The 15,127-nt window shown below is 48.5% G+C and overlaps 1 protein-coding gene across 1 annotated transcript in view; it reads left to right on the top strand.

The window, feature by feature from the left end:
* Nucleotides 1–10,819: 10,819 nt before the first annotated feature.
* Nucleotides 10,820–15,127, top strand: part of LOC112424435 (uncharacterized) — a 29,832-nt gene continuing 25,524 nt past the window's right edge. The window contains exons 1-2 of the mRNA XM_071081919.1: nucleotides 10,820–10,915; nucleotides 14,517–15,127. Of these exons, the coding sequence (XP_070938020.1) occupies nucleotides 10,820–10,915; nucleotides 14,517–15,127 (707 nt within the window). The remainder of the gene's footprint in view (nucleotides 10,916–14,516) is intronic.

The raw sequence follows: 15,127 nt of genomic DNA, 5'->3' as shown, positions 1-15,127 counted from the left end.
TGGAGGAAAGGTGATGCTTGTCACAAAGTGACAAAGAACTTGGCTGCATTGTGCTCCCAGTGTTTTCTGGAAGGCAGAGCTTGAGAGTGATGAACCTGAAATTTGGCAGAAGAAATATCTAAGCAAAGTATTGAAGGAGCAGCTTCATTCTCTTGAATGTTTCTAGGAAAATGAAAGAAAAGAAGAATGATTTAGAGACAGAACTTATAATCAAAAGGGAAGCAGAACTTAAAAATTTGGGAAATTTTTAGCCTTCTCAGCCTGTCCATATTGAGCAGATAAGAAAGTGTGTTTGGGAGAGAACATGAGGGTGTGGGTCAGGAGGCCTGCATGGATCAGGGCTGTGCTCTTCACCAGGACAATGGAAGAGAGACCCTGAAGGCAGTTTGTAGATCGCTCAGGCTGCACTCTCATCACAGGCCCATGGTGCCAGGGCACTGACAGCAGTACGGTTTCCAAGAAAGGCCCTGGGGCGCCCTGAGGACCTTGGGACTTGCTGCCGAGCACTCCCTGACGTCACTGGTCCCCACATTCTGGTGTGGCACTCCTTGACTGCTCCAAGTGTTGCTTAATGGGCTCCTGTCCAGGGGGGAAGTGATGTCACCCCTCCAGGGGGCACAGGCAGAAAACCCTTCGGCAGCTTCCATGTGGTGCTAATTCTGCAGGTGTACAGATTTTGCTTTTCCCTTATAGAAATGGTGGAGTCAATGAAGAAAGTAGCAGGGATGGATGTGGAGCTGACAGCTGAAGAAAGAAACCTCCTATCTGTTACATATAAGAATGTGATTGGAGCCAGAAGAGCCTCCTGGAGAAGAATCAGCAGCCTTGAACAGAAAGAAGCAAACAAGGGAGGAGAACACAAGCTAAAAATGATTTGGAAATACTGGGAAATGGTGAGACTGTTGTACAATAGTCCCCCCTTATCCGCAGTTTTAGTTACCAGTGATACAGTACAATAAGATATTTTGAGAGAAAAAAAGATTACGTTCATACAACTTCTATTAGTGTATGTTACAGTTGTTCTGGTATTAATCTTTTACTGTGCCTGGTTTATAAATTAAACTTTACCATGAGTAGGTATGTATAGAACAAAACAGTATATATCAGGTTTGGTATTATCCATGGTTTCAGCGTATCCACTCGGGGGTCTCAGAATGGATCCCTCTCAGATAAAAGGGAACTATTGTATTTTCAAGAAAAATGATGAGTGGTTTGGGTTAACTTTGTTCCATTCTTCTTTTTATTGAAAGACTCAGGTTTATTTTTAAATCCAATGTCGTAGTTTTTAATCCTTGGGTTTTATACAACAGAAATTATCTGGGGGAAGGAGGCTGTTGTTACCTGAATATGTCCTCATTTTTGCCTTTTATTTTTATGGTTTTAGAAAATGTCTCTGAAAAGGGAGGCTTGTTTCTTTTGAGTGTCTGGCTTAGTTCTCAGGCTTACGTTTCTCAGTAATTTGGCCATAGGGATTGGCATTTGAGGTCACAGCCTAGTGCTCAGATGACTGTATATATAGTACACATTTTATATCTTGGCAGATTTTTGTCTTTTGCTCACATGGATTAGGCTACAGAATATTTCAGGGCAAAGGCGAATATCTTTTTCTCCTGGAAGCTGCAGTAGTGGGCAAAAAAGTGAGATCCTGTCCCTAAAAATAAAGTTGTAAGCTGGTATTGATGTTACCACTACCATGAAATATGTTGGGTCAAATAATTTTGATGACCAATAGACAAGTTTTGTTTCCCAGAGGAATGAGGAAGTGAGAAAGCTGAAAGAGGTGAAGAAAGGAGTCCATGAGCTACACTGTGGGACTTGGGCTAGCTACGAAAGGGAGCAGGAAGCAAAGAGAGCAACTGATACATTTGGAGAAGATGTGAAAAGTTCCATTTTGGATGTCTTAGATGAGATACATGCAAAAGAAAGAAAGAAGGAAGGAAGGAAGGAAGGAAGGAAGGACAGAAAGAAGGAAGAAAGAAGGAAGGAAGGAAGGAAAGGAAGGAAGGAAGGAAGGATGGAAGGAAGGAAGGAAGGAAGGAAGGAAGGAAGGAAGGAATAGAAAGCAAGAGAGAAAGAGTGTAGATGTCTTGACGAGTCCCCAAATAGAAACAAGAGAAAAGGAACTAAAAGACGAAGCCATGGGCCAAGAATGGAGCATTACAATGTAAGACTTCTAGTATGGAGCAGCACAGTTAGGGATACGGACAAGTGCAAGTCTTGGAGTAGAAAGCAAAGAACTCTGTTGACTGGAACGTGGCCACACCACACTTTGGTGTGATCTCAGGTATTGGATAGGTTAGCTGAATGAGGGAGAGGGGCCTAGAGATCTACTGATGACAGAAACTGAGAAATAGAATGTAGAATATCAGCTTATAAGGAGGAAGGATTTCGAGTAACAGGAGAGGAGTCACTGAGTATGTGAAGAGTTAGGAGCACATGGAAACCTTTCATCTCCTACAGCAGTCTCTATTTGAAAAGCCATCAGGGAGATAGTTGATTCAGAAAATAGTTTTGCTTAGCTAAGATAAGGATGCAATTATAGAAAAAAGGGTGAGCAAATGTTTTACAGTGGAAAGGACGTTCCAGGAGCAGGAGAGGAACCTAGAAAGGTCCAACAGTAGTGTCATGAGTTCATAGAAAATAGGAAGCAAGCGGCCGGGCACAGTGACTCACATCTGTAATCCCACCACTTTGGGAGGCCGAAGCTGGTGGATCACGGGGACAGGAGATTGAGACCATCCTGGCTAACATGGTGAAACCCTGTCTCTACTAAAAATAGAAAAAAAAAATTAGCCAGGCATGGTGGTGGGTTCCTGTAGTCCCAGCTACTCAGGAGGCTGAGGCAGGAGAATGGCATGAACCCGGGAGGCAGAGCTTGCAGTGAGCTGAGTTTGTACCACTGCACTCCAGCCTGAGGAACAAAGTGAGACTCAGTCTCAAAAAAAAAAAAAAAAGGAAAAAAAATACGAAGCAAGCTGGCTATATGGGTTTAGAGGTGCTGTACATTTTCAGCATTATAAATGAATAGAGATGAGTGGCAATAGATTTTTTGGTCCATAGATTTTTGGTAGACTAGTTTTGGATCTCTTCCACTAAAGGGATTGCCTGTTGAACATTGTTAGGAATTTAAGCACTGAAGGCAAACTGCCTGGGTTTGAATTTTATTCTGTCCCTTGCACCCTGCCTGAGTTCAAATCCTAGCTCTGCTTATTAAGTTCTTTTAAGGGGATGATCTTTGAGCAAATGTTGAGCTCCTGTTTTCTCAAGTCAATGGACACAATAGTTGCTACCTTGTGAAGGATTCATGTAATTGACCAGCATTTACCAAGTAGCATCAGTGTTTAGTTTTAGTCATTGGTGATTCTGTAGTTGGATTCTGAGGGGGTGTTGGGGTGGGAGGTGGTGTGTGCCTGTAGCCCTTAATTGCAGGCAGAAAAGAAAAGATACTTTTGATAACCCAGAGGCAGCTTTTCTCTGCTTTTGTGTCAAAAGAGAAGAAGGGAGTTTGGAGAGGGATAGGAATTCTCTTGAATACTAAGCTCTCTTCCACAAAACTAGAGGTACATAGAATATGTAATAATTCACAGAATTGTAGACTGAAACACTCTGATTTTTTACAGTTTATTTTTTATTTTTTCAGGTTGAGACAGCTAAAGTTAATCTGTGGCGACATTTTGGATGCACTGGCCAGACACCTCATTCCAGCAGCAAGGTTTTCTATTGTGAAATGTAGGTTCTATACTAGAAAGGAAAATGTAAGATTAAAACTTGGCCTTTTTAGAATCATGACTTTCTTCTATGTAGGTTTCCAACTTTTATTTAAAAATAATTGTTTAATGTTAGAAGGATAGTTGATGTTGGAATAAAAAGATGGTCAGGCTATTATAAAACTGCATTAGCTTGTGCTTTACTTATATTCTTTTGCTTTCATGGGACCTATCTCATTCCCCTCCCCCAAACGGCCACACATTGCACAGTGCTGGCTGAATGTTTCATGTAGAAATTTTATTTTATGATTAATACTCTTGTGCCATTTCTTGGAACCACCTGCTTGTTTAATTCTAGTCTATCAAGTGATAATTTTGTTGATATTTAGAGGCTCCCCACTTAATTTCGTTGCGATTTTTGGTTATATTTAATAAGGAAATATATGAAATGTCTCAGAAATAAAAAAGAAACAAAGTCAATTATTCCTGAGACTTTTTAAAATTATTGAAGTACACCTGTTAATTGTTAGTGTAGAACCTACATTTCATAATAGAAAACCTTGGACTTGCCAGTGGTAGCTGCTGGAATGAGGTGTCTGTTCAGTACATCCAGAACGTCGCCTCAGATTAACTTTACCTCAGTCTCAACCTGAAAACATAAAAAATAAAATTTAAAAAATCAGATTGTTGAACTCTAGAAATTCTGTAAATTATTACACATTCTATCTACCTCTGATTTTGGGGAAGGGAGCTTAGTATTGAACAGAATTCCTTTCCCTCTGCCAACTCCCTTCTTCCCTTTTGACACAAAAGCAGAGAAAAGCTGCCTCTCGGTTACCAAAAGTATTTTTCCTTTCCGCATGCAATTATGTGCTAAACACACACAGACACACACCCCACCCCAACACCCCCTCACAGTCCAAATACAGAATCACCAATGACTAAAACTGAACACTGATGCTACTTGGTAAAGGCTGGTCAATTACATGAATCCTTCGCAAGGTAGCAACTCTTGTGTCCATTTACTTGGGAAAACAGGAGCTAAGACATTTGCTCAAAGATCATCACCTTAAAAGAACTTAATAAGTAGAGCTAGGATTTGAAGCCAGGCAGGGTGCAAGGGACAGAATAAAATTCAAACCCAGGCAGTTTGCTTTCAGTGCTTACATTCCTAACAACGTTCAACAGGCAATCTCTTCAGTGGAAGAGATCCAAAACTAGTTAAGATACTACAAATCTATGGACCAAAGAAACTCTTGCCATTCATCTCTATTCATTGATAATGCTGAAAACGTACACCACCTCTAACGGCAGATACCCAGTTTGCTTCTTTTTTTTTTTTTTTTTTGAGATGGAGTCTCGCTCTGTTGCCCAGGCTGGAGTACAGTGGCAAGACCTCGGCTCACTACAACCTCCATCTCCCAGGTTCACACCATTCTCCTGCCTCAGCCTCCGGAGTAGCTGGGACTACAGGCACCTGCCTCCACGGCCGGCTAATTTTTTTTCTATTTTTAGTAGAGACGGGGTTTCACCGTGTTAGCCAGTATGGTCTTAATCTCCTGACCTCGTGAGCTGCCCATCTCGCACTCCAAAAGTGTTGGGATTACAGGCGTGAGCCACCGCATCGTGCCTTTTTTTTTTTTTTTTTTTTTTGGTATTTTTGGTTGGTTGGTTGTTTTTGAGACGGAGTCTTGCTATTCTCCTGCCTTAGCCTCTCTAGTAGCTGGGACTACAGGCTCCCACCACTACGCCCAGCTAATTTTTTTTATTTTTTTATTTTTAGTGCAGACAGGGTTTCAATGTGTTAGCCAGATGGGTCTCAATCTCCTGACCTCGTGATCAGCCTCCATCGACTTCCCAAAGTGCTAGGATTGTAGGCGTGAGCCACCATGGTCGACCTACTCATTGTTTTTAAACAGAACAGAACCTATCAGAGTGGGACATGCAAGGGGAAGAATGATTTAATGAAGTTTTTCACATACCGTGTGTGTATATACATATAGAAAAGGGTTCTTATTGTAGATCTTGCTCCAAAAACTTTGGTAGCCATCATTCTAGTGCAGCGGTTCTCAATTAGAGGTGATTTTGTCCTCAGAGGACATTTGACAATGTTGAGAGTTACTTTTGACTGTCACAGCTTGGAGGGTGCCACTGACATCGAGTGGGGTGGAGACTAGGACGCTGTGACCATTCTACTATGCACAGGACAGTCCCCACAACGAAGGATGATTCTGCCCAAACTGTCAATAGCGCTGCTGTTGAGAAGCTGATTCTAGTGGAAGAGACAGGCATGTTACACATGAAAGAGAACACGGAAGGGAATTACAGGGCAGGTGGAAAGGGAGCTTGGTAGGGAGAGGGCAAGGTGGGGGAACCACAGTTACTGACCCACCAGCTCTACTGGGCACTGTCCTGAGTGGGAAACTATTTGTATTATGTGTATTTGTGTAAGGTATTATGTGAAATCTTTAAAATGGCACTGGAAGGGGTAGGTATTATCCCAACCTATGAATGCAGAAACCAGGGTTCTGAGTGTTTAAGTAACATACCTGAGGTCACATAGAAAGTTATGAGTTGGGGCCAGGCATGGTAGCTTATGGCTGTTATCCCAGCACTTAGGGAGATGGAGGCAGGAGATGCGTTGAGCCCAGTAGTGGGCAAAAATGTGAGACTCTATCTCTAGAAATAAAGTTGTAAGCTGGGATTGATGTTACCATTGGATGTTACCACCCAATCTGAAATAGGTTGGGTGAAAGAATTTTGATGACCAATAGACAAGTTTTGTGTCCCAGAGAATGAGGAAGTGAGAAAGTTGAAAGAGGTGAAGAAAGAAGTCCATGAGTTACACTGTGGGACTTGGGCTAGCCAGGAAAGGGAAGCAGGAAGCAAAGAGAGCAAATGATATACTGGGAGAAGATGTGAAAAGTTCGAGTCTGGATATTGTCCTGAGGATGAAATGGGAGAATGAGGAGCCTCTTCTGCATTCCCCTGGCTTCCACTGGGTGGAGGCCAGAGAAGCTGCTAAACATCCTGCCAGGTGCAGGACAGCCCCCGTCACAAAGAACTGTCTGGCCCCTGATGTCAGTAATGCAGTGTTGAGGAGCCCTGGCGTGGGGGAAAGAGAATAAACTCAGAAGCTTGGCAGATCTCAATTCAAACCCTGGTTGTACCATCTCCAGCAGGCCTTGCTTGGTCAGGGAATAGTATCTAGCTAAAATTCATTGACTTCATTTTGTTTTCATTGAATTTATGATTTGTTGGCTCTCCATTTGTGAGAGTGATAAAAGTTTCCTTTAAACACGAAATTGTAAATATAAACAGGTAGGCCATTCACAGAAATACATAAAATATGTCATAGGAAAGGTGGCACTCTCACATGGCAATAAATATGACAGAGGCCAGCAAATGACCTGAGTGACCCCGAGTGACCTGAGCACTGACTCCCAAATGCCGTCTGTAGGATGTTCTGCATCCCCCAGACCCTTTCCTGGGTCCTCCTGGGCCCTAAAACCCCCTAGACCATCCAGACCTCAGGCCACCCACCTCTCCGTTGCCAGAGCAGTCTCCATTCCTGAACGTGCTGGTCACCACCAACAGCAGTTGATCCTACTCCAGGCAACTCAGCTTATACTTGTCCATACAGAGAACCTGGATGGCGCTGAGGTGAACACAAGCCCTCAGCTCCCAGTAGACACTCTGGGCTTCCTCCCAAACCTCCCCCCAGCCAGGGCTCCTGTGCTCATCTGTCTCTCCCAGTGCCCAGCACAGGCGTGGCACAGAGGAAGTGAATGGACCGATTTGAACACATCATCCTCGATTCTCCTTCCCCGCTCAAGCCCCGCAGCTAACCCATCGGCGAGTCCTGGAGGCTCCGCCTCCAAAATACTGCCTATCCCATGTCCAAACACCTCTCACCACGTCCACTGCTACTTGCAATTGTGTGTGTGTGGAAATATTTCCACAAAATTGGAATGAGCAGGTCACAGCGGCGCCTGGAGGGAATGGCCTGGGAAATGTGCCCTCGCCTTGTTATTCTATCTGGGCCCACCCAGCTAAGGATGGGGGACCTGCCACCACCCTCCTGGCAGTTCCAGACTCCTGGGAGCCAGCAGGTGAGGACCCAAGAGTGTTTTCAGCGACTCCCATCAGTCACTCCCACCTTGGCCTAGGCGTCTACGTGGCATAGATCACACCTCATTCCGACCTGGCATTACACTGGCCTGTGCCCTGTCCTCAGGGTCACATTCGTCCCCCAGAAGCCATGCAACCCTGGAAAACACATGAGCCTGTCTAACAGTCAGGTTCCTCCTCTGTGCATTAACAATGACATTGACGCCTGCTTTGCAGGGCGCTGGGAGGGTAGAGGGAGGTGTATGCTGGAGACCTCCCCAAGGGCAAGGCCTGGCTCTGTGTCACTCACTCTCAGATCCTGAGAACCTGGAGCTGGCCCAGCACGTGGCCACCATTCCCTAAGAGTTGGATTTGATCCCTCAGTGCTGAAGGCAGGGGATAGAGCTTAGACAGGGCCCCTGTGTCCTGTCTTCTTTATCTTCAGCTTACTCATCCTCTCCCCTTTCACATGCACCCTGCAGAGCAGGTGTTCACTGAGCTTCCACAAAATTCAGCTAGAGCAGCTGATGGATACTGAGGCCTGGATTCACTGTCAAAGTGTTTCTCTAAGGGCGCTTTCCAGAACACCATGGAAAACTCATTTGCTGTGTAAGTTTGAAAACCCCTGCCCACAGGTCTCCCCTTGTGTACGAGCAATCAGCTCTACCATTCAGCCCAGGTGTGTGTTTGCTGGACCATCTGCAGGAAGCTGAGGAGACATGAGCTGAAAGCGGAGGGTGAGTCCGAGGTGGGATCTTGGGACAGGTACGAGAAGTTGGGCAAAAATGGGATAATTCCAGCCTTAATAACCTTGGATAATAGTTTGCATTATTATTTAGTTTATTGGATCGTACCTACGTTAAATTTCTTAAGTTTTTTAAGAGATAAAGCCTCACTCTGTCACCTAGGCTGGAGTGCAGTGGTGCAGTCATGGCTCACTGCTTCCTGGAACTCATGGGCTCCAGCAATCCTCATGCCTCGGCCTCCTGACTAGGTGGGACTATAGGCACACGCCACCATGCCTGGTTAATTTCTTCGACTTTTCACTAGAGACAGGGTCCACCTATGTTTCCCAGGCTGGTCTCAGACTTCTAGATGCAAGTGAAGTCTAGACCAGCCTGGGCTAAGTCGGCCTGTGCCATGCAAACGGAGTCTCATGTCCTGAGACAGGGCGTCCAGATGCCCCAGTGCAGGGCCCTCCTGATTGACACCTGCTCCCCTGTACTCATTAGCAACCTCACCCACCCTACTCTCAAGGCACACTTGGCCCTCGTATCCGGGAGCTCTGCATCTGTGGATTAAGCAACAGTAGATGGAAAATATTCAGAAAATAAATTGGATGGTTATGTCTCTACTGAACATGTGCAGACTTTGTTCTTGTCATCATTCCCTAAACAATATAGTTATCACAACAATTTATATAGCATCTGCATTGTATTACATATCATGAATAATCTAGAGATGGTCTAATGTCTACGGGAGGATGTGCATAGCTTGTATGTAAATGCTAGGCCATGTTATGTCAGAGACTTGAGCATCCATGGATTTTGGCATCCCCGGGACCCTAGAACTAATCCTCCATGGATACCAAGGGACGATTGTATAAACTCACTCAGGAAGGCTGCTCAGTGGAGGAAGGGCCCAGTTCAGGACACACAGGGATATCCTCCCTGGACTACTGTCCATCCATCCATTGATCCATTGTCCTCTACTCCCACGCCCAGCTATGATTGTCCCAATGACAGTCCTAGCAAGAGGAGACAAGAAAAAAGACCAGTTCACATTGTCCAGTTTTGAGGTCTTGGAAGAAGTTGCACCGGCATGAGAATAGGGGGTCAGTTTCCTCCGGGATCCAGAAAGCATATCAGGCCCCCTCGGGGTGAGGAAATGAGCATGGGCTCTCCAGTAGCCACACAGGCCTGCAGTAGGATGGGGCTGGGGCTGGCCATGTGGATCACTTGGGCCTCATGAGGGGACCAGAAAGACCAGGGAGCAGAGGAGCATGGGGGCAGCTGGTTACCTAAGGAGAAGGCACCTCAGGGAAGGGGTCTGTATTGGTTTGTTTTCACACTGCTATAAAGAAACACCTGAGATAGGGTAATTTATAAAGGAAACAGGCTTAATTGACTCGCAGTTCAGGGAACTTACAATCATGGTGGAAGGGGAAGCAGGCACCTTCATCACAAGGTGGCAGGAGGGAGTGAGTGGAGAACGAGGAAGTGCCACACTTTGAAACCATCAGCTCTCCTGAGGACTCCCTCACTCTCAGGGGAGCAGCACAGGGAAAACGGTCCCCAGATCCAATCCCCTCCCACCAGGTTCCTCCCTTGACACAGGAGGATTACAATTCTACATCAGTTTTGGGGTGGGGACTCAAGAGCCAAACCCGTAAGGGTCTTAGTCTATTTTGCGACTCCCCAGGGCTAAGGCTGAGTACAGACCTGCTGGCCATGCACTGCAGCATGCGAGGGCTCTGCCAGTGCGCCCCCATCTGCTGCTTCCTGGGGATCGTGGCTACTTCTTCCAGAGAAGGGTGGATTTGCCCCCCTGCTGCCCTGTAGGGCCTTGTGAAGCCCCGGCCAAGTCTTCCAAGGGTAAGGGCAGGAAACTGGGCTCCTTGCCCTTCTTGCTGCTTGAGTGACAACCCTGGGGTCATCCCTAGGCCCCGTCACTGCCCGTTTCTAAATGGAGAACATTTTGGCAAATCTTCCCGGCAGAGGCTGGGGGCTCATCCCTGTCATCTGTTCTAGCTTGGGAAAGCCAGGTGAAGACATCTGGGCAAGCAGACAGTAGAGTGGCCCCCAGGAAGGGTGGGTGGAGGGCGCTGGCCTTTGGACTTGCCTGGACCGGGGTGGGAAGGGGGAAGTTTACCAGGAAGTAGAGCTCTCAGGGCTGTGGTTAGGAGGAGATGGTAATGCTGGTGGGGCGATGGGGCTGTGGCTGGTTTGGGGTGGAGGATAAGTGACAGCCAAGGTTTGTCAGCCTGCAGCGGGGTGACTGACATGGACTCGGGGCTGAGGAGCCCAGTGGTTGCCCTTAGTTCTTGGATCCTCGGAGACTTCTGGAGCCTGGATCTGGGCAGCCTAGGGGTGGAGGTGGTGAGAGGCAGGGGTAGGGGTGGGAGGGGAGGCCTTGCATGACAAGGTGCGGGGCAGGAAGCCAGCCAAGGACTGGTTTGCAGTGGCTGTTCCCATCCCCATTCCCACCCCAAAACCCACCCCTACCCCCACCCTGGTGCAGGGTCTGTCCTGGGCAGGTGTCCTCTGGCCTCAGCAGATCCCAAGCTGGAAGCTGGCAGCCACACAGGGATGTCACTTGTGCCAGCTTTGTCCTGCACTTTGCTTCCTGAAGTGTGAGGCGCCTGCCCAGGAGAGCACGGGCACACCCCACACCTCTCATTTTGAGGGTGCTGGGAGGTGGGGGACCAAGGTCGTACAGCCCTGTGCTTGTGCCGTGAAAATTAGCCTAGGAGTCCCATGTCCACCCATCCACGTGGATTCCCAGGAGCATGAACAGTGGCATGCAGCGAGATGAGGACGCAGAGAGAAGTGGAAAAGAAGGAGAGAGAAAGAAAGATTGGGAGAAGGGAGTGAGAGAGAGGAAGAGAGATGGCGAGAGAGACAGAGGAGGCTGAGAGGATAAGGAGCGAGAGAGATGGGGAGAGAGACACAAAATGCAAAGAGACAGAGAGAAACGTGCATGAGTAGGAGGTCAAGTTACTCTTGATGCCAGTTCCCAGTGAAAACTGTAGGTCACCGTCACCTAACCACACATGCAATAAATCTTCTGCCTGCTGCTTAGAGCCCTGAGAACCCCTTCTCGTGAAGCATAAAACCTTTGACTGCAGCCCTTCCTCACTGCAATTTTATTGTGTCTTCCGGTGAACCTGATGTCTTGTCTATTGCCTTCCTGGGCTCAAGGATCCACCAAAAACTGATGCCTCTTTTGGGAGGAATTGCAGTGCCTTCAACTCACTAGGCTCCCCAGGATGCTTGCGCAGGTGGCTTGGGCCCTAAGCAGCTGGGGACATGCTGGGGCTCTGCTTCTCTCTTTCAGTAAGGCGAACTAAGAAAGAGACTGAAGCATGGTCTGTGGAGAAGGCACTTGTGCAAACACCAGGCGCACGAGAGGCCTGAGTTGTCTTCCTTTCTCCTAAAAGCATGCATTCCTGGCTAGGAGCGGTGGCTCAGGCCTGTAATCCCAGCACTTTAGAAGGCCAAGTTGGGCAGATCACCTGAGATCGGGAGCTCAAGACCAGCCTGACCAACATGGAGAAACCCCATGTCTACTAAAAATAGAAAATTAGCTGGGTATGGTGGCGCATGCCTGTAATCCCAGATACTTAGGTGGCTGACGCAGGAGAATTGCTTGAACCCAGGAGGCGGAGGTTGCAGAGCTGAGATTGCGCCATTGAACTCCAGCCTGGGCGACGAGTGGAACTCCATCTCAAAAAAAAAAAAAAAACAAACAGGCATTCCCTCCCAGGCCACCCTAGTGAGGACATGAAGCACAGCGTGTGTGTGTGACTGTGTGTGCATGCATGTGTGTGTGCAGGTATATGCACATCTATGTATGTGTATGTGTGTGTGCATGTGTGTGCGTGTTTGTGTGTTGCAGGGGTTTACAGTGGACAGGATGTCAGAGGACAGCTGCAGCTCCAAGCTGCAAGTCTCTGACAGAATGCTTAACATTCCTCGGACCACAACAAGACAGTGTTTTCATTTGCACCCAGTTTTATTATCATTTAAATCTGTATTTTTTTGTAGCATGTAAAACTTAAGTTGCTTAACTATTCCTTGAAGCATTTACACCAGTGGTTCCCAACCTTTTTGCTACCTGAGACTAGTTTTCTTGAAGACAACTATTCCACGGACCTGCAAGAAGGGGAAAGGATGATGCGGAGATGATTCAAGCCCATTACATTTATTGTGTGCTTCATTTCTATTATTATTTCACTGTAATATATAATGAAATAATTACACAATTCACCATAATATAGAATCAGTGGGAGCCCTGAGCTTGTTTTCCTGTAACTGCATGGTCCCATCTGGGGGTGATGGGAGACAGTCACAGATCATCAGGCATTAGGTTCTCATAAGGAGCACGTAGTCTAGATCCCTGGCTTGCACAGCTCACAGTAGGGTTCACGCTCCTATGAGAAACCGCTCATCTGACAGGAGAGGCAGAGCTCATGCGGTAATGCGCAGGATGGGAAGCGGCTGTTTCTACAGATGAGGTTTTGCTCGCTGGCTGGCTGCTCACCTCCTGCTGTGCAGCCTGGTTCCTAACAGGTGGGGACCCGATTTACCCAGCAAGATAAATACATTATTATGTCAATTGAAATTATTCACCCTGCATCACCCAAAATTACCTTGCATACCTACACCCACCCGAGGGTCCCGTAGTGCACTTTGGGAGCTGTAGAGAGTAAGCCTGGAGCTCCGTTGCGCGTTCCAGCACTTCACCATCTGTGGGCTAACAGGCTGCGTTAGTTTCCTAGGGCTGTTTTACAGGACCACAGACTGGGCACCCTCAACAACAGAATGTTACTGTCTCGCAGTCCTGGAGGCCATGAGTCCAAGATCAAGGTGTCAGCAGGGTGGGTCCCTCTGAGGCTGTGCAGGAAGGATCTGTTCCAGGCCTGTCTCCTGATGCGTGGGTGGCCGTCTTCTTCCTGTGACTCTTCATTAAGGGTGATTCTGGTGAGGGCTCAGAAGAGGAGACTTGGACAGAATGTTGGTAGATAAATATGTCAGTGGAAACCAGAGGGTAAACAGGATACCATCCTTGCCCAGGGCTTTCTGGGGACACAGCTGTCCGAGCAGCAGCCATTTGCAACTGAGTTCTATTCCTGGAAAGCCAGGCAATAGCCGGGGCTGGGCCCTCTACGATTTGTTTAGTGACCTGATTATGTGGGAGGCCTGGAGCGGGTGGTTGGGGGCGGGGGTGGCAGCGCCCCACCTCATTACATCACTCACTTCCCAGGCCCTGCCCTCAATGCCTCCTGACCAGGCCCTGGCCTGGTTCTGTCACCCTGTCCCAGTGGGTGCTTCAGACCACTCACTGACCAAGTGAGGGACTGATTCGAGGTTACAGAGTGCTGTGTTTATGTGACCTGAGAATATGTGTGCACAGACTGTGCCCGCAGTGTCATTGCACAGTTGAGCATGTACATGTGCTCCCTGTGTGTAGGCAGCCTGTCCACACATGCCTAGGAGTGTGACTCCGTGTCCTGGTAGATGGGGAAGGAGAGAGGGAGTTGTGCCCAGGGTCCCCTGATTACTTCTGTGGGTGCATGTTTGTGCGTCTTGTTAGGGGTGCTTGGGGGTATGCAAGATTCTGCCCTGGGCAGATCACCTGTGTGTGTGTGTGTGCGCACGCGCGGGCGTGCATTAGGGGGTGTACTGTGTTACAGCATCCTCAACCAACTCTGTATGTGTGCGTGTGTGTGTGTGAATGTGTGTGCATTAGGGGGTGTACTGTGTTACAACATCCTCAACCAACTCTGTATTGTGCATGTGTTTGTGTGTGTGTGTGTCCTACAGGTGTGAGCGAGTGGATGCTTCCACTACTTGCATTGTCCTTGCACACTTGCGTGTGTCCCTTGAGAACGGAGCCCAGCATGTGCTGGCACCTGCAGGAACGTGTGAGTGTGCATTCTGCGGTTCCCTGTCCTGCTGACTCCCTGCTTGTCCCGAGGGCGTGTGCGCCTTTAGGTCCCAGGCCTGCGTGCCCGCCAGTGTGAGTGCCAGTGGGTGTGGCCCCGCGCAGCTCTCTCCGCTCTGCGCTGCCTGCACACTCACCCTGCATAGTTGCTGCCGGGTGACTCGGGCGGGGCCGGCCACCTGCCTGCCCGCCCATGGCACTCACTGGCGCCGGCAGTCGCTGAGGCCCTGCCGCGCCCCGCAGGGCCTGTTGAGCCGCCCCCGGGCCGGGGTCGCTGCCGGCCAGGCCCCGCTCAGGCGGGGCGGCGCTGCCTGTATGAACCCCCGGCGGCCCAGGGAAAAGGCGACCATCTGCATCCAGGAGCACGTGGCCATCGACATGTGCCCCGGCTCCATCTGTCCGTCCAGCCGATTTCTGCCTACTTCCCTCACTTCCCGCGGAAGCTGCCCCATGACGCCCCCGCGCGCCGGGCCGCGGCCAGCGCCTGCCCCTGCCGCCCCTCCGACGGCTCCCGCGATGACTACAAGGATGGGGACCATCTCCTCGGAGTCTAAGGATTCAGTCCGGGTTCCAGCCCTGTGCAGCCTCCCCCCAAGCCGCCAGAGGACGAGCTGGAAGTCAAAGGCTACCAGTGGACGACTGCA

This window comes from Macaca nemestrina, chromosome 17, assembly GCF_043159975.1.
Source record: "Macaca nemestrina isolate mMacNem1 chromosome 17, mMacNem.hap1, whole genome shotgun sequence".
NCBI classification, from domain to species: Eukaryota; Metazoa; Chordata; class Mammalia; order Primates; family Cercopithecidae; genus Macaca; species Macaca nemestrina.
Note: the sequence above shows the minus strand (reverse complement) of the source record. Positions and strands in the feature narration are given on the sequence as shown.